Genomic DNA, 20,156 nt, shown 5'->3' with positions numbered 1-20,156 from the left:
GTACCTACATAAGATTATGTTAAGTTTGTTTACCAGTATGTAAAACTAATGTTCTTGTTCCTATAATAGTTATCACTTCCAGGATGCATGTTGTATATTTTTATTTATGTACGTGTTGAATTCCCTTATTATAAATTTAAATATAATATAAGTAATTATATATATATACCTAATTCACTAATTATAATTACAATTAAATCTCTTGCACACCTCTATACTAATATTATAAAGCTGAAGAGTTCTTTTTTTTTTTGTTTGTTAGTATGTTTAAACACGCTCATCTCAGGATCCACGGGACCGATTTGAAAAATTATTTCTATGTTAGATAATCCGTTTTAAGAGGAAGGCTATAGACAATAGAAGCGAAAAAGCAGGTAAAACCGCGGGGCACAGCTTCCCTATATCATCAAATTTATGGAATGATCCTTCATTTCACGAATAATAAAATAATGCGGAAATAAGTAGAAACAATAACAAAAAGAAATACTTAATAATAGAGAGGGAAACTATTTATTTCAATTATTATTATAGGTAAGTACTAGCGTTCCGCCTGCGGCCTCGCCCGCGTTTTCAAAGAAAAACCCGCATAGTTCCCGTTCCGTGGGATTTCCGAGATAAATCTAGCCTATGTTGCTCAGTGAAGATGCAGCTTTAGCAATGGTGAAAGAATTTTTGAAATCGATCCAGTAGTTTATGCGTGAAAACCATACATACATACATACATAATAAACCTTTCCTCTTTATAATATTAGTATAGATTACTGTAACGTTGTTCTGACGTCGCATAAATTTTAGAAACAGTAATATTATCAAACCTGGATAACACCTAATTATGTGTAGTCTCAGACTTAATATATCCTAATATTATTAATTAAATATTACGAATAGGTACCTACTACATAAATGTTCGAAAACAAGTTACCCTTGAAAAAAATGTCGCTTATTAAAACGCATCTTTACGAAGATGTTCATTTTATAAGAGCTTCATAAAAATTAAAAAAGCAAAGACAAATCTCGTTAAAAAAGTATTAATTAACAACATTCGAGTTTTGTTCTGATTTTAGAATCTATAAATGTGAAAACAATATGTACTTAAGTAGATATTATATATTTTTTTGGAATTCCTCTTCTGGGATAAACTACCTACTTGAATCACGACTCATCTAAAATTCCAAGAATACATAAACATAAAATAATCGTTAACTTCTTAGACTCCTTGACTGTGAATCCATAACTGTGTAGGTATAATATAAATATTTTTGAATAATTATGTAATGAAACAGTTTTCACAAATCACAGGTCCTATTCGGTAAAACATGTACCTACATGGCCAACAGACAAACGGCCAAAAGTTTCAGTAATAGGTATCTATAAGTGCTTTACCTAAATCCATGATTCAAATAAAAACTTCTAAAAAAACACGCTGAAAAAACTGAAAAGAAAAACACAAGTAAACTACGTTTTTAAAGTAATAACTAATGAATGAAAAACTATACCCAACCTTTTATCACAGTTGACAGATATGTACTACGTACATACAGTTAGGAAACTAAGCCCCTGCGATGAAATTATGACGTACCTATAGCTATAGGGCTGTTACCTTTTTGATATTTAACCGACTTCAAAAATGGTTATCAATTCGGCCTGTATATTTCTGTTTGCTTTTTTTACAGTTGACTTTGTGGTAATTTTGAGATTAAAACCCGTTAAAATTAAAAAATGGTGTAGCCTAAATATGAATTTACAAGAAGAAACAATCTCAATAAAATATATACCTTGCAAAAGTAAATAGGTACGTTTTTTTCAGTGCTATATTTCGAAATCTTGTCTTTTTGGACGCCGAAGGCTATTTTAATGTAGGTACCTACCTCAATTATTTATAATGCTTGATATTTGTATGATACATATAAGTATTCAATAATTATTTTAAACCAGAATTAACAATACTTGTATGTAGGTATACCTACTAAATTATTTTTAAAACGATAAATTAAATTAAATTAAAAAACACAAAATATGCAAAAATAAATTAAAATTATTATTATACGAACATAGAACCTCCTTTTATATAACCTTTTTGTTTTAGGATGAAAAAGAAAATAGTTTGACAGGCTTAGTGCTTGACAAAGTGGTAAAGTCACGTATCGATAAAAATACAATAATTATTATAATATCTATCTTTTTCTTCCCTAATATTTACGTAATTATGTACATAAATTTAAACAAGATTTTTTAAGGTTTCCATTTTTTAGATTTTCGTGCTCTTCTAGATTGCGTAAAAAATAGATGCGGTCTTTAAACAGACTGGACTCCTAATAGGTACTATTTGTAGCTATCATTTTGGTAGAAAATATGTCAACATAATTTAAAACTCATACTGCCATATCTATAGAAATTAAAAAATAGTCTCTTTTTAACTTGTAGTCAAATACGATACAGATATATATTTATTGAAAGGGCTACAAACTGAAACAATCGATATTTATTTAATGTGAAATGACATCACTTTAAACTTTTTTCCATACTATATTCAAAATCTGTGGATGTGTCACCCGCTACTATCGATCCCCCTCAATACCCTCGAAAACACGCTTTATGGGGGGGGGAGCCATTTCGAACATTTTGTATGAAGTTTCCTTACTGTATGTATCTGTATATTGTGCTTTTATATATGATACCTTAATCTTTTAATAGGTAAAAGGTTGTCAACCCATAACATAGTATAATAATCTGTGGCTTAACAGCTTATGGTAAAAAGTAGTGAAAGTTACCTGGCAGCCAGTATCGACATCTGCATAGTAGCCCGACGCGCGACCTTGACAGGTGAACCGAGTTGCCGGGATCTTGACTCGGCCGAGCTTGCCGGCCTGTAAACAAATTTAAATAATTTATTATTTTGTATAAATAACTTTATATTATAATTAGGAAGCGTAGCGTGTGGTGCTTATAGCTATATATGGGTATCGTTTTACATTGTGGGTGCTTGAGTTGGTAGCCAGCATTTAAACAAAATTTATAAAAATATTTTTATTTATTAATATAGTTAGTCTATATAGATTATAATTATAATAGTGCTATAGATAGGAAAAAAAGGGTAGCGTTTGTGAACTGTGGTATTACTACTTTATAGATATTTTTTATAGATTAGTAGGTATTTGCATCAAGATAATATTAAGATAATAAATCACAGATAACATAATGCAATGTTAAATTGAAGGTAAAAATTGGGATACTAAAATCAGGATTCGGGTAAACTTCAGTAGGGAAAAAATACAGAGCTCGAAAACATTCTCTCATTTTTACCTAACAACATACACATAGATTTAACTAAATTAACAAAAAAAAAGAATTATTTTAAATATTAATTAATTTACCCTTGTTTTTCTAAACAAAAACTATTCAAATATAGTTAGTAGATTGTAGTCACATAATACCATTGTATGATTTAACAATACAGTGTGATACATGTTTTAATAGCACTCATTTGCTACGCCTGTCAAATTGACAGTTCCCGCATAAGATTATTAATTTAATTCAATTAACATAAGAAATAAGTTTGTACCTACTATGTAAACATTATAAAAACTGCAATTTATTACACAAGAACATAAACATTGACGATAAAAACATAGAAATGTAAAATGATATAATCATCACCTATTAAACTAGGCTATAAATGTATTGATAGCTTCAAGAATATCTGAAACTAGCTGTTGCTCGCAGCTTCGCTTGCGTGGAAAAGAAAAATTTTCATGGTATAAGTTTTCATCTCCTATTTTACCCCTTTAGGGGACGAATTTTCTAAAATCCTTTCTTAGGGGACGCCTACGTTATGACATCTACCTGCATGCCAAATTTCAGCCCGATACGTCCAGTGGTTTGGGCTGTGCGTTGATAGATCACTATATCAGTCACCTTTGAGTTTTATATATATAGATTAGTCACACGCGTGGAAAATTGTTATACAATGACATTGTTTAAGTATTACCAATGAAGAAGTCAGATGTTATTGTGAATAATGCAATGGGAATTATGTGTAAAAACAGATTCATAAAAAAACGAAGCAACTATAATTTGCGGTAGCAAATGGTAGAGAATGCTACTGAAAAATAATTCACATTTATAAATCGTCATGAATTTAGTATCCACGCACTTGCTCTGTGACATCCTTTTCTATTACATTTCATTTTGTGCTTTCACTACTGTTTTGTACTAAGACTAATGCATTTTAATTCAATTAATTTAATTTTACTATAATAAAAATCAACCTCTACCTGATATTCTTCGTATGTTGATTGTTCAAACCAACATTATATTAGATTCTAGATTTCCGCCCGCGGCTTCGCCCGCGTTTGCAAAGGAAAACCCGCATAGTTCCCGTTCCCGTGGGATTTCCGGGAAAAAAACTATCCTATGTGTTAATCCAAGTTACCCTCTATATGTGTGCTAAATTTCATTGTAATCGGTTCAGTAGTTTTTACGTGAAAGAGTAACAAACATCCATACATCCATACAAACTTTCGCATTTATAACAAGAGTAGGATAATCAGATGAACAAGAGATTTAATCGTAATAAGCACATTCACATCGACAAACATTCACAAATCCCAATAAATCCACAAAGTGTGCGTACACACCTTAGATATAGGTACACTATACACACTATAACAAAACTCACACATACATAAAGAAAACTCATATGGTGTATATGTGTGAGTTTCCTTTACGTAGGTACGTGTGTGTGAGTATTATTCCCGTATCAAAGACAAGTAAATGACTCATTCCCGTAATTCACTTCAAACACAATCAGTTTGCATAACATTCGTGAGTTACGTAAAACGGAAGGCTTGGATAATCGTTAACACGCTAAAATAGTGCACCTTCCGGGTTTAGATTGTATAAGAACAGAGCACTGGGTTTCGAGGGACAACTATGTTATTAACTTTTAAGGTAACAAGCGGGTAGTCTTCTTTAGTTTACATAACGAAACATAGTAAATAAATATAATATAATATAATAATATTACATAGTAAATACAAGAGTTAAATATTTACAAGAACAAAACAGTTACTTCTTCAGTTTACGTAACAATTCTAAATACTATAGTCTATAAGAGTTAAACAAAAGCTAAAAGCTAAAAGCTCCTTTCCTGGTTCACGTAACTGTAGAATAATTAATAATTATAAATACAAGATTAAAAAGTAAAAGAAAAACAATCACAACAACACATTACGCGATTCAAACGAATTTAAAATTCCGATTTGCTGGCAATAATGCAATTTATTAATTAATCTTTAAAAAAGTAACATGATAATGTTAAAACATGAATCTTCATGCATGCAAACGCTATTTACTATAGGGAATTGCGGTTACTACTAGTGTGCCTATTTACTTATATCATTTTAGATTTCTTAGTTCCCAGAAAAACAACATTGATGCAACTACAAGGGCTTACTTCTTCGATATCTACGAAAGGATTACAAGATAGTTGATTTACATAGATTTATATAGAGTTTATTAAACCCGGTTTCATCTTTCTTAGAAATATTCTATCTCTGTGGTAGTAAATTTCATCCTCTCTCCACATAACTAGTTTTGTAGATAATTCTTTATGCTATTCTTATTTGCTACACACGAGGTATTCATTATAAAATAACACATCTATACAAAAATCAATAACGTAGGCTTAATTGAAAGATACTTTATTTCTACAACTAAAACAATTGTCATCATACCGTTTTGGTTTAGACTGCTGTTAAAGTATCTAAAAGTTAAGACAGTCTAACACATTTATACAATGAAAAATGCTCCTAATTGGTCAGTTCACAAAACGTTTAAGCAATTGACTTCTCACATCAATTCACATGTAAAAATAGACCACTCCCACGGGAAATATACTAAACTCCAAAAACGATCTTATTTCCCAACCCTCTAGATCCAAGATAATACAAATTTCGTTCATTGTTTACAGACTCAGAAAAGCACGCTCTAACGGTTCGATAACTACAATGTACATAGTTATTGTTCTGTATGTTCTATAGGTACTGTGTGTTGCGACATGTCTTTGTGTATACGGTTTAAGATTTAATTGTTTTACTTCTGTATAACGCGATCCCTTTTGTACTACGCAATAGAAAATCAACTTCAGTACCCCGATTAGAAGTAACCTATATAGGTTTTTTTCTGGCACGAAATTTGGCAACAAAGTGAATTTTTATTATCTAGTAATTTTGAGAGAGAAAAGTGCTCCATATTCAGAAAAAACTACTGTTACCTAACAAATAAAATTGTTGAGAGTTTCGCTTTAAAACTAATTTCAATGATCTTCATCTACATAATATATACATATTTTACGGTAAGTAGGTAGTTCACAAACGCAAAATCAATAGAAAACCTAATGAATGTTCTAACATTCAAAAGGACCATTAGAAATAATCGGGTATTTTAAATAAAATAAGTAGCATGTAAAATTATCTTGAGATATAGAAATATGTCACTGTGATACAATGCCCTCTTAAAACAATCACGCCATTTAAATGCGTAAATGACCCATAAAATAAATAATACAACGATAAATAACAATCAAAGGCACTTAAAATACCAGACCAAATAGCTTTTTTTTACAAACACATCATTCCGAAAATGTCACCTAGAAAAATACTCCATCAAATACTCCAAAAAAGTAAAAGTGATACAATAGTATTTCAAATAACTCTATTCTTTATCTTTTACAAGTTAATAAATATATTTTATAGCTCTCCTAAATGGTATTACGAAATAATCGATCGGCTTAACACCTACGCAAGTTATTTATGACAAATCGAAAGAAAATTATACGAATGTGACATATAACAATGTTCATGTACTAAATAAGATTTATTATGAGTATTAAAAACTATATCCTGCTCGAAGGACATGGCACAAGGTCACATGAAAAAAGCAAAAGTTTTGTATATATCTAGGTATTGTTAGCAGAAATTTATAATGGTTAATATTTATTTGGGTTTCATTTAATGAATAATATGATTTTACTTTCAGGATTTACATTGGTCGTTCTTATGAATTCCCGATAACACAGACTTTACTATTTTAGGTACCTATTCTATATGAAATTGAAACACGCGATTATTGCCGATATTTTTAAACAGGTATTATATTTTATTTTACAAAACAATAAAAATAAATAACAGACCTGAAACCGTAAGGATATCGTTATTTCTCGCCATTCAAATGAAAGTGAATTCAAATTTTTCATTTAAAATTATCTCTATACATGTTGTGGACACTAATGACGCGCCAAAACCGGTTTTATTTAAAAAAAAAAGTCTGGTGACAAATTGTCTTTTAAAGTAATTTATAAACGCGTATTCTAAGCAATTGTATTTTTTATACGTCTGGCTTATTTATATTTTATAGCCGGGGCCCAAAGGACTTTGTCCGCCTCTCAAGTTATTTTATGATGCTGATAAAACCAGTCTAGGCGTTTCGGAGATAAGACAAACAGATGTAAAAATTTTGTGTTTGTTGTGTGACATATTTTGTAACGGATATGATGTTATTTTAATTAATATCTTCATCGTTACTAAAATTTTATTTTTTAATATCTCTACCATACTTAGTAGTACAAACATAAACTAGGTCCTAGGCTAACCTATTGCGTAAATACTGAAATAAAAAATGCCTTAATTTTCATATAAGGGTATTAAGTATTTATTTCAGTATCTAATTTAGTTATAGAGTTCTGAAAAATTAAAAACAATATTTGGACGTACGGACGGGCAGTAATCCTTACAATACTTTAAAACTAATTCACATATTTTAGCGGATTACTCTAACCATATTTTGGTCAGCTAATCCCAGCTTAAAACAATTTGTTACCCCACTGTGTCGCAACATGTACCTTAGCGACAGTTTATATTATCTCTTCAACATTATAATCCTGCTATTTTAGTATTCAACATTTCATAATAAGGCTTACTTGAGGCTTCGTTTATAAATATCCTACTTGTATTATAAATTCGAGCTTCCCACAGAGTTACGATCCTGTATCTTTAGGGCTGTGTGCCTCTTCAAGGTATGGCATAATATAAATAATTTCGTTTCCTTATATTTGGGCGATAGCCTTCTTGGAATCGAACCCATCGATTCCAAGTGAAGGCTATAATAGTATCGGTCTGGCTAGACACACAAGTCTGGCTGTCTGGGTTAATAAATCGAGAACTAAAACAGAAATAACTATTAGAACGCTTTTGAAAACCGTCTTATAACTATCCGAGAAGACGTATAAATCACATGTATATTCTGTGTTTTTTAACCTTTCATACGATTCTCTATAATATCTAGATTCTAGGTATCTTTTTATTTATTTACAGGAAAGCTTCTGCATAGTGATGTGCCTTTTTTGCATCCACTATCGAGGTCAAGCCATTCTATCGATTGCTTACGCGATCAAGAAAAGTTTTCTTTAAAATGTAGAATTTATTTATAGCTCTAATAAAAAACGAAATATGTATTTGAAGTTGTTTATTGCTTTATTGCTATTTCAATAATAACTTTTAATGGATTTGGTAGTGCAACGTAGTGATTGTTAAATAAAAGGTCCGAGAAAATATGATGAGCGGTTTTATTGAACAACGAACAATGAATAATAATGCAATCGTACAAGTGTCAAAGAATCAAAGTGACAACAGATAATATATGAAATGAAAACTATTTATTATCTATGTTTATACTTCACATCTCCCTTTCTTTGTAAACAAACTAAACAACCATAACAAACCAAACTTTTTTTTTTTTTTTTTTTTTTTAATATATGTATACACTATGAATGAACATTTTTATTTAAAGTATTAAATTTCTTTATTTTTACTTATCCAGTAATTAAAAAATTATATCTATCATATGATTATATAACAAGATACATGGCAAAGCATTCAGTTCTAATTAACAATGTTAATGTAAATGATTACTGAACAAGTTCTTATAAAATTATAGTAAACAAGTTATAATTAACTGATACTTAATGTTAATGATTAAGATACATGAAATAGTACTACAGTACTTATTGTTTTTTAACAATATTAGAGATTGAGTTTATTAATAGGTTTTATAGGTCTACCATATCTTGAGACTTGTGGTGCAGTCGCTGGTTGTGTCACCATATTAGAACTCTGTGTATTATTAGAGCTAAGCATCTCTCGCATCTCTGATGGATGTGTAGTTGTTGGGGTTGTTGCAGGAACACCCGGTGATTGAGTTTGAGCTGGCATCTGTTGTACTACTGGTTCTTCTGTGTATTTAGTTTCAGGTACAGCTATTCTGTTGCTGGGAATATCAGCTTGTGTCTTGTGCAAATGACTTAAGTTTCTTCGTAAAATTTGTCCTTTATCTGTTTGTATAATAACAGATCTTGGTAGATTTTTGGGCTTCTCTATTACTCTCGCCCCTTCCCAGTGTTGGTGAGCTACCTTGTGTCTGATTTTATCATTAATTTCCAAATTTACTGGTCTTGTAGTATGTTTATTACTGTAATTGGCCTGTTTCTCTCTTAATGTCTGTAGTTCAGTTGTGACTCCTTGTATGATTTTTGGTTTTAAATATTTGTCACTTACAGGTATTGGTGATCTTGTAATTCTGCTGAAAAGTCGTTGGTTAGGTGAGCCTAATAGGTCATTTCTAGGTGTATTTCTCCAGTTCAGTAACGCAAGCTGCACGTCTGACTTGTCAATGCTGCATTTTTTTAGTATGTTTTTTGCTGTTTGAACTGCTCTTTCAGCAAGTCCATTACCTTGATGGTGATGTGGACTAGATGTGACATGGTTAAATCTCCATTCTTTTTGAAAGGTCTTAAATTCTCTAGACATATATTGTGTTCCATTGTCAGTTTGTAACTCTTCTGGTATACCATGGGTAGAAAACCATCTTTTAAGTTGTTCAATCACTTCATATGACGACTGGCTTTTTAGCTCTTGAAAATCAATATATCCAGAGTAGCTGTCACATATAACAAGGTAAGTTTTTCCTTTTAATTCAAATAAATCTGAAGCAATTATTTGCCATGGAAGTGTAGGAAGCTTTTTAACTAAGACTGTGTCTTTAATGTTATCTCTTTGTGTTTGTTCGCAGACGGTGCACCCTTTAACTAGCTTTATGATATCATTATATTGTCCTTTCCAATAAAGAAATTGTCGAGCTCTTCTCAAACAGCTGTGTATACCAAGATGTCCTTGATGAATATTTTTTAACATTTTAGGGATTTGTGATGCCGGAACAACAATCTTATCACCTTTGAATATAATTCCTTTCAGATAGCTCAATTCTTCTTTAAAGTTAAAATAGTGTTGTAGTTCTGTAGGTAGTTCTTTCATGGTTTCAGGAAATCCTTGCTTTATAGTCTTCATTAGTAACTGTAAATGTTGATCTTCTTTAGTAGCCTTAATTAATTCTTCTTTAGCATCTAGAGACATAGGTAGTATAACTGCGATTTTTAAGTTTTCTTCTGGATCATATCTCAAGTTAGACGCATCACAGTCTCGACTAAGGAAGTCTGCTAATGGAATTTCAGTTCCCTTTTTGAATAATACCTTGGGTGAGTATGGTGCTAAGTTAAACATTATTCGTTGAAGTCTTGCGGGGGCTGATTGTATGTTTTTCTTAAATATTGTCTCTAGTGGTTTATGGTCGGATTCTACTGTCAGTTGTTTACCATAAACATATTCATGAAATTTCTTACATCCAAACAGTATGGCGAGCGCTTCTTTTTCTATCTGTGGATAATTCTGTTCAGATTTGGTCAATGCTCTTGCTCCATAGGCTACTGGTTGTCCTTCTTGGAGAAGTGCAGCTCCGAGATTTTTTGAGCTTGCATCTACAGACAATGTTACAGGTTTGTTGACATCATATAGTCTCAATACTGGGGGATTTTGAAGCACTTGTTTTATTTTATCAAGAGCTTTTTCATGATGAATTTCCCATGTAAAGCTTGTATTCTTGTGTAACAGGTCTCTAAGTGGATTTGTCAAATCCGACATGTTAGGGATAAATTTATTGAGATATGTAATCATTCCTAACAGTCTCTGTAACTCGGTTTTATTTGTAGGTTTTTTCATTGCCTGAATAGCTTCTACTTTGCCTGGGTCTGCTTCTAAACCTTTAGCTGAAATAATGTGTCCCAGAAATTTTATCTTGGTTGCTTCAAAGATGCACTTGTCTTTGTTAAGTTTGAAGCCAGATTTCTTTAATATTTCAATGACTTTGTCAACAGTTTTGCGTAGTTCTTCTTTAGTTTTTGCATGTATAAAAATATCATCGATCGATACTCTCACATTTTTTATATTACTGAGTAGATTTGTTAATATTTCTTGGAATATTTCTGGTGCTGATGAAACTCCAAACGGAAGTCTCTTGAAAGAATATCTTCCCCATGGGGTAGCGAATGTTAATATTTTTTGTGTTCTTTCTGATAGTCTAATTTGCCAGAACCCCTTTGTGCAGTCTAATAATGCAAAGAATTTAGAACCTTGAATATCAGCTGAAATTTCTTCTATAGTCGTGAGTGGAAAATGACGTCTGAGGATATTTTTATTGACATCTGATGGATCTATACAGATTCTTATTTTGTCCTTTTGTCTGACAACTACCATAGGACTCACAGCAGGAGTTGGCTCCGTTTCTGGTTTTATGACATCTAACTTTACCATCCTGTCAAGTTCTTGCTTAACTTCGGCTCTTATAGCATGGGGTACTCTTCTTGACGGTTTAATCTCAAGCTTTGGGTTCTCAATTAGGTCAATATCATACACATAATCTTTATAACAGCCTAATCCTTCAAATATATTATCAGTATATTGGCTCACCTTCAATGTTTTGACTCTTGCGACAAGTCCTAATTTTTCACAGGTCTCAAGTCCTAGGATTGGAGAAACTTTTTCTTCAACTACTTTGAATATTATTTTTGTTTCTTCATTCTTTAATTTACATAGTAGCTCTGTTTCACCTAGAACTGCCATCTTGTCTTCTGTGTAGCTTATTAAATTTTTTGTTCGGCTTGGTTTCAAAATTGCCTTTGTTTTGTTCATCAAGTGTCTTGGTAACACATTGCACTCTGCTCCTGTGTCTAGTTTGACTGTAATCCTTAAATTGCCAACTTGTAATTTTTCTGTCCAGTTTTTCTTTTCTCCAGACCTTATAGCGGATATATACACTTCATCTTCGGATTGAGAGCTTTCTTCTACTGCGTTTACTCTATTTTTCTGTTTGTAATTATTATGTTTCATTTTTGTGCGACACATATTAGCAAAATGACCCTGTTTGGAACATTTGGTACAAGATTTGTTAAAAGCTGGGCACTCTCTACTTTTATGGTTAGTACCACATCTTCGGCAGTCAAAAGTCTTGTTTTCGTTAGATCTTTTATTTTTCACAGCAAAAACTTTATTTTTACTATCAAATTCATCTAATTGTTTAGATGCTTGTTCACTAGTTTTGCAGATCGTTATTGCTTTTGTCAAGTCCAAATTTTCTTCCGTTAGTAATTTTTCTCTAACCTGATTTGATCTAATTCCAAAAACGATTTTATCCTTTATCATTTCATCCAGTAAGTTGTTAAATTCGCATTTACTTGCTTGAGTTTTTATTTTGATTAAAAATTCATTAAATACTTCGTCCTCGTTTTGTTCGATCTTAAAGAATACATATCGTTCAAAAGATATGTTCTTTTTCGGCGCGAAATATTCTTTGAATTTATTTTTAATGATTTCAATATCATTTTTTTCCGCGTCGACAAGGTTAAAACTGTTAAATATTTCGATGGCGTCTGGGCCTATGACCGCCATAAAAGTTGCTGCCTGGATTGCGGCTGGTTTTTTGTCTAATTGTATTGCTGTGGCATACCAGTCAAATTGTTGCACCCACCTTGTCCAACACGTTGACTTGTCGGCGTCAATTAATTGTAGGTTAGCTGGCGGCTTTATTCCAGCCACTGCGTCGGATGTCGTCATTTCACAGCTTTCTCATATATTTTCTTATTACATACTTTACAACCGCTTCTGACACCATGCAACGTAGTGATTGTTAAATAAAAGGTCCGAGAAAATATGATGAGCGGTTTTATTGAACAACGAACAATGAATAATAATGCAATCGTACAAGTGTCAAAGAATCAAAGTGACAACAGATAATATATGAAATGAAAACTATTTATTATCTATGTTTATACTTCACAGGTAGTAAATGTATTGAAATGTATTGTAGCATATAGGTTTCATAATTCGTGTGCAAAGACTCAGATAGTTGTTATAAATCTTTAGTAAATACTCTATAACAAATATCGATGTATTGAAATTTGGATGTTAGCAATAATTACATAATATGTACCTATTATGTATTTGAACCAAGCCATTTATCTCATGTTATAGTTAGTAAAAAAGAACTCACTTTTTGTCTGTTTATTTGTCCTATTATATGCAACTCATTTTGAAACGTTCACCATCACGCAAATAATCGAATACAGAAGCCTGTATGTCAAATAGGTACATTCTAATTAAAATGTCATGTGTGTAATAAAAACATTTCGCCAGTATACTTTTATAGATTTCGTAAGAAAATTGCATCCGTGCAAAACCGGGTTGATTTACAAGTGCTATTTATAAATGCGAGAGTTTGTGATTATGGATAATATATGTATGTTTGTTACGCTTTTACGAAAAAACTGCTGGACGAATTTATATGAAACTTTACAGTAATATAAGGTTTGACATAGATTAACACATGAGCCATAGTACTTGATTTTGGATGAAACCGCGCGGCACAGCTAGTGACTTATAAACGTTAGTTACTTTCAAATCAATGATATTTGCAGAGAACCTGAGTGAGGCGAACAACTAACATCTTTTGACCAGCTGACCTTATTTAGCTTATGCAAGTTGCTTTTCTTACATAACTGGCTACAATTACATTTATTTACACATAATTGTTTTTTATTTTTTGTTTTTATAATTATGTGTAGGGTCTTTAAGTTTTGGTACTATTATTAAACTTCGTAGTTGCGTATTTAATAACACATTGTTGTGGACGTTTGTTAATCTTTTAGGCTAATATGCCTAAACAGATTTTGATGCAATACTGATAAATGTATTAGATAAACTCTAGGATAATTTTATCTAGCCATCTTTCTTCTCGCATCTTGGCTTGCAATTTACGTAATTACATAGGAAATGTTTCGTATACCCTATTTCATTGACCTCCTTGGTACAGTGGTTGGCGCGTGAGTGTAGAAACGAAGGGTTTCTGGGTTCGATTTCCGGTAGAGACGAAGAAAAAAAGTCTCGATCTGGCAGGACACAGAAGGCTGATTACCAACTTATCCTTAAAGAAAGTCGATCAGTGAAACAGATTTACGCATAATGCATCTGCCCCATAACCCACTAGGTGACACGGGAGTTCACTTCTTTTCGTCACTCAAGTTGTTTTCGCGATGAAAATTTATAGCCTTTGCTCCTCCAAAGACCCATCTAACTTTACACAAAAAATCACACAAACCCATTGAGTATTTTTGGCACAATTGACATTATAATCATCTGCTTTGTAAACAAGATTGCTAACTAACCAAATATGGTGACAAGAGATCCAAGGCCATGCCTGTGGGGCTATCATTAGATAAATCTATGAAATTGAAACCTCTCATAAAACTTACGAAAACGTTCCGTAGGTTTACGCCTACAATTATTACGTATGTAGGTAAAACGATGCAAATGATTCATTCTACGTTTTTGGATAACTATGTTGTTAGAATAAAAAAAAGAAAAAAAAATTATATCATGTAACTACATGATATAATTTTTTTTCTTTTTTTTTTCGACATATTTAGAATTAAATGTAGGCTTCTTTGTAAAGTAATTTTTTCGTGACATTTAATTTTGAAAAGGGCAACTGACAGGGGACGTATATTATATGTAATGAACTCTTATTTCCAGACTGACAAATTCAAATGATGATCGCAATAACCAACAATGGTAAATTCTGGTACCTATGATATGAATTTGCCAGTCAGTTCAATTCACGACGTAAATTGCCTGGAAATAAGGGGTCGTAATACGGCCACTGCTATCAAATAGAAAAAGAATAATCGAATTTAGTCCACCCAGTCGAAAGTTCTGAGGTAACAAATACAAATAAACAGTCCTATTGAGAATTGTTTTTTTGTTGTCGGCTAAAAAGTGTCTCGTGTTGTTATTTGCATATTTTGTGCATATTAATCATCCTATCTGCTCCAAAATTAAATAACCTTTTTATGTGAATAGTTTTTTAATAAAAACAGGATTTTTACAGACAGGTGTGAAACGTGGCCATTTTGAAGAATGTCTGTGACCTCGACCTTTACTTTTATCATACAATTGTAAATTAAAAAATAAGAACGATGCCTTAGAAATTTTAAGTTTACTATGCTTGTAATATAAAAAATGGGTTAAGTTTAACGCGATTTCATATTATTACCTATTTAACCTTACGTTACTCAAAAAGGAAAAATTTAACATTGAAAAAAGTTCTCCTGATATTCAATATAAATTTTTAATTAAATCGATTCACCAAATTCCGAGCTACATCTACAAAGATCGAAAAACAGACACACTCAAAAAAAAAATACTACTTCCGATGAATTTTAAACGTTCCTTGTTAGTTGTTTGTGACGCAAACTAACGTTTTGAGAATTGTAGACTTTAAAAAATATCATAAAAACTTGGCAAAACTAAGTTAACAGCCATGACCAAACGCTAATATCACTCAAAATAAATTGCAAAAATATTAGACGTTCATCGGAAAATGATTACCACAACTATATGACTGGGTGTAGGTTTTTTTAATTGTTCCATCCAAATTCCATCAGAACTGGACTATAAATTTAATAAATCTATTCACATGATTCATGTAGGCATGTGATAATGGGTTAGTATAACATCCTGGTGGCGCTAAAACACGTAATTTTTATTTCTAGATGTTTCTAGAAGTGTTGGTTAAAATAACCTTATTTTAACATTTGGCACAACAAAGTTATCTAATATCTATACCTATGTATAAAAATGAAATAAAATAAAATAAAAATGAAACCCATTTCGCGTTGTCACGGCATCACGTGTGAACGGCTGAACTGATTTCGATAATTATTATTTTTTTATATTCCTTGAAGTACTTGGAGAAAACGTAAATATGTACCACGGGCGAAGCCGGGGTGGACCGCTAGTATTTATATATAAGTCAGATATGGAAAACTTGTTGGTCTAAACTCGCATAGTTCCCGTTCCCGTGGAATTTCCGGGATAAAACCTATCCTATATTACTCGTGGATAATGTAGCTTTCGAATGGTGAAAGAATTTTTAAAATCGGTCCTGTAGTTTATGAGCCTATTCATTACAATCAAACAAACAAACAAAGTTTTCATCTTTATAATATTAGTGTAGATAACATTGTACACATATTCCCGTTCTAACGTAGTAAGTTCGAAGATCCACCGGTCATTGAACTATATAATAAAAACTACATAGATCCAAATCGTTATTATATTTTTACAACTGTTTTACTATAAGCGTGAGCTTCTTACCAAATAAGGCTCGGATAAAGTAAAAAATAGAGCCGTGCCCACAAAAAGTTGTGATTATTTTTTAAACGTTTATTCGAATTTAAAGTATTGAATACACAGGTCAATGTCATAGGAGCTTACCTGACTTACCAGCCCCCCTAGACAAGTGGCTTTCGTTTAGCGTAACGTTTGATAGAATAGATTATGAATGTATGAGAATGACGTAAGCTGTCGATACATTTATCTACAGCTTATGTCAATCTCATACATTCATAATCTATTCTATCAAACGTTACGCTAAACGAAAGCCACTTGTCTAACCCCTCAGATAGGTTATGTTAGGTAGATATATGCCAGCTTTAGTAAAAACATGCAAACTGAACGATAGGACAAGCTCTAGGTATAACTAGCTGCTCCGCGCGGTTTCACCCCCGTGGCTCCACTCCTGTAGGTCGTAGCGTGATGATATATAGTCTATAGCCTTCCTCGAAAAATGAGCTATCTAACACCGAAAGAATTTTTCAAATCGGACCAGTAGTTCCCGAGATTAGCGCGTTCAAACAAACAAACAAACTCTTCAGCTTTATAATATTAGTATAGATATGAAGATTTTAAAGGGCAACAAAACCTTAATTTAGTTTCGAATTCAGCAAATTAAAAACTTTGCTTCAAGTACATATATTTAAATATGCGTAGGTAATATTCACCACTTATTTTGTGGGATAACCTTAACTTATGAATGCATTTTTAATTTTAAATATTGTATGAGTAAAGGCAATCGTAATAAACACACTGAAATATTGATTTATTATAAGTCAAAACATACCCCATAACTGTCTAGAGGTCTCGGAGCTTTTTCAGAAGCTTAATATGGCATTTATAAAAGCTTATATTTTGCATATTGGACGCTGTTACAAGAGCTTATTTTCCTTATATCAACAATGTATAACCCAGACCCTCAAAACTCTTACAAATCTCACACATTAAAAAAAAATTATTGTTATTTTCATCCCAGCGATTGCCACATATTTGTCTGTCCAAAACAACAAGTATTAAAATACTTTCTATGTCACATGATGACAATCGGGCATGCCTTGTGGTCAAACAGCTTTACCGATTACCGATGTAACCAAAGGTCACATAAAACTACAGACGTTAGTCCAATGAAAGCTATATACTTGTATTTTTAATATGTGCTTGTAATTTTGAATATTTAGGCTATAGAAATAGTTCGATTTTATGGTGTTTAATTGGTCGGTTAGTCATTTAAAATAATTAAACAGGTAGAAATTAAAATATAGCATAGCGTTGACATTAAAAACATAGACACACACTCATTATTTCCGATATAATGTTGCGTTAATTAATTTATAAGAAACATGAGTATTAATTACCTCTTTTTATATTTTAAAAAATCGCTATGTGATTTACAATTAAATATGTAACTAAATGAGCCAAATTTACTTCCACAATTATAATTTTTTTAGTGTTGAAAGCTATATCCAAGTATAGTATAGCTTTCACTGGAGAGTGGAGACAAATTTAAAGTCATGATGGGCTATGGGCCGTTGAATTCAATATTTATATAACTTTATGTAACACTATTACATGCTATTGTTCGCTTACCAACCAACAATAAACTGAATTAAATCAAAATAAACATGAATAAATCAATACATATTGAAGTAGTTTTTTATCATTACGATGTGTTTTTCGTTGTTTTGTAGAAATATAGGATAATTAATAGGATTATTAAATAACTGTATAAAATAAATAAAAAAACTCGAAAATGAAACTTTTGTTTGTGTTCTACCGTGGTCCAGTTTAGGTATTTAAAATGAAATATGGAATAAAGAATCACACATAATATGTACCTACATATTCTCTTAGCTATACATTTACAAACATAAAAATGCATATATAGATACTTGGTATAATCTAGCAAAGCTCCTAATCATTAATTATGCGCAAAGCTCGTTTTAAAATTCATATTTGCGTAAACGTTAAAATACCATGTTTTAGTATTAAAAAAAATAAACTTGATGATGGCCTTAGACAAACGTACGTAACGCCATGGAATAGAAACTGCTAACGCTAATTATTGACATAAGCTCATGACATTTTGGTAATGGTTCGATCACACTACCAACGACGCAGACGACCACGACCAAAGTTCCAATCTTGCCGAAATTTGTTCAAAATCAATATTAAAATCTCCCGTCATTCTGGTACTCAGGAATAAAAAAATTCGAGGTCAATTAATAAAAAGAAATAGGGTTTTTTGCGATTTTCGCCGAGACGGTAAGTTTATCATACAATCACCTGAACCAAAATTGTATATAATCTAATTATCTATAAAAAAGGTTAAATACATTTTTTTCTAGGAGCCACCGTTTCTATGAAAAACCTGTTTGTTTATCCATTGATCTCAATTTTTTTTTTTCCAAACACCAATACGACAGGAAATTCTTAAATTTCATTTTTAATTGTGTTTTGCACAATTTTATTTAATTGCGACTGGATGAAAATTTTGTTCGTGGTCGTCGTTGTCGTTGGTAGGGTGACCGAATCCTTAAGCAAAACATCATATGCTTATGTCAATTTCTATCGATAGCGTATTCTATTCCTTGGCGTTTTGACGTTTGGCTAAGGCCCATGGTTTTGTCTACATTAAATAAATTATTATAAAGCTCTGTTTTTCGGTCATCCCTGATCGATTTTAATAAATAAATAAGCTAAAGTTACTTCTTATGCATATCTATTAGTGAAAGTGCCGGCAAAACCGAAAGAGGAAAGGTTTGTAATTATGTATGTATGTATGGTTTTCACGCATAAACTGCTGGACCGATTTCAAAAATTCTTTCACCATTAGAAAGCTGCATCTTCACTGAGCAACATGAGCTATATTGCATTTTCAAAAAATTAGAGATCCTTACCAAAAATGCAATAATGTAAGCCAAGGTGTAAAAAATTCCTTAATAAAAATTCTGTCATCGCATGCGCTGCGGAATCTATTCCTTGAAGTACGAGGATGCAGGTTCTTATGAAAAAAAACGTAAACATGTAGGTACCACGGGCGAAGCCGGGGCGGACCGCTAGTACTAGATATTATTAGAAAATAACTAAACTACCTATATACCTACCATGTGTTATTATTGTTTCTTTTCATTGAGTAATTCGTTTCTAGTATACTAAGTATGATATTTGTAAGCAATCAAAAAGGCTGTTATTCTAGATTAAATTAAAAAACCTCAACTTAATATTTGTTGACTAATAGTAATATTCATTAAATAAGGTTTCATATATATGTGTTAAATATATTTGGCAGTGAATCATGTGCCTGAGACGGAAAGATGACGAATCTTGGCTTATTAGGATATCTGAATTTGACCAGTTGAATCGAGGTCTCCAAGTCAATATAGTTCTGTTAAACTTAAACTCAAATATAATTATTTACATATTATATTCGAATATAAATGACAAACTATTTCCGCGATTTTGCTTATTCTTTTTGTTATGTTCGCAATTTGCAGAAGATTCTATGAAATAAAATATTTAGAAAATTACGAGTCAAATTATAAA

General features: G+C 31.7%; 1 protein-coding gene across 7 annotated transcripts in view; it reads right to left on the bottom strand.

Annotated features, from left to right (window-relative positions):
• The window catches only part of LOC123696605, a 46,409-nt gene that overhangs the window by 16,590 nt on the left and 9,663 nt on the right, over positions 1-20,156 (bottom strand). For all 7 annotated transcript variants that reach the window (XM_045642897.1, XM_045642896.1, XM_045642900.1 and 4 more), the window contains exon 3: positions 2,772-2,867. In XM_045642897.1, the coding sequence (XP_045498853.1) occupies positions 2,772-2,867 (96 nt within the window). The remainder of the gene's footprint in view (positions 1-2,771; positions 2,868-20,156) is intronic.

Source organism: Colias croceus, chromosome 13 (assembly GCF_905220415.1).
Source record: "Colias croceus chromosome 13, ilColCroc2.1".
In the NCBI taxonomy this organism is placed as follows: domain Eukaryota; kingdom Metazoa; phylum Arthropoda; class Insecta; order Lepidoptera; family Pieridae; genus Colias; species Colias croceus.
This window is presented reverse-complemented; position numbering and strand designations above follow the sequence as displayed.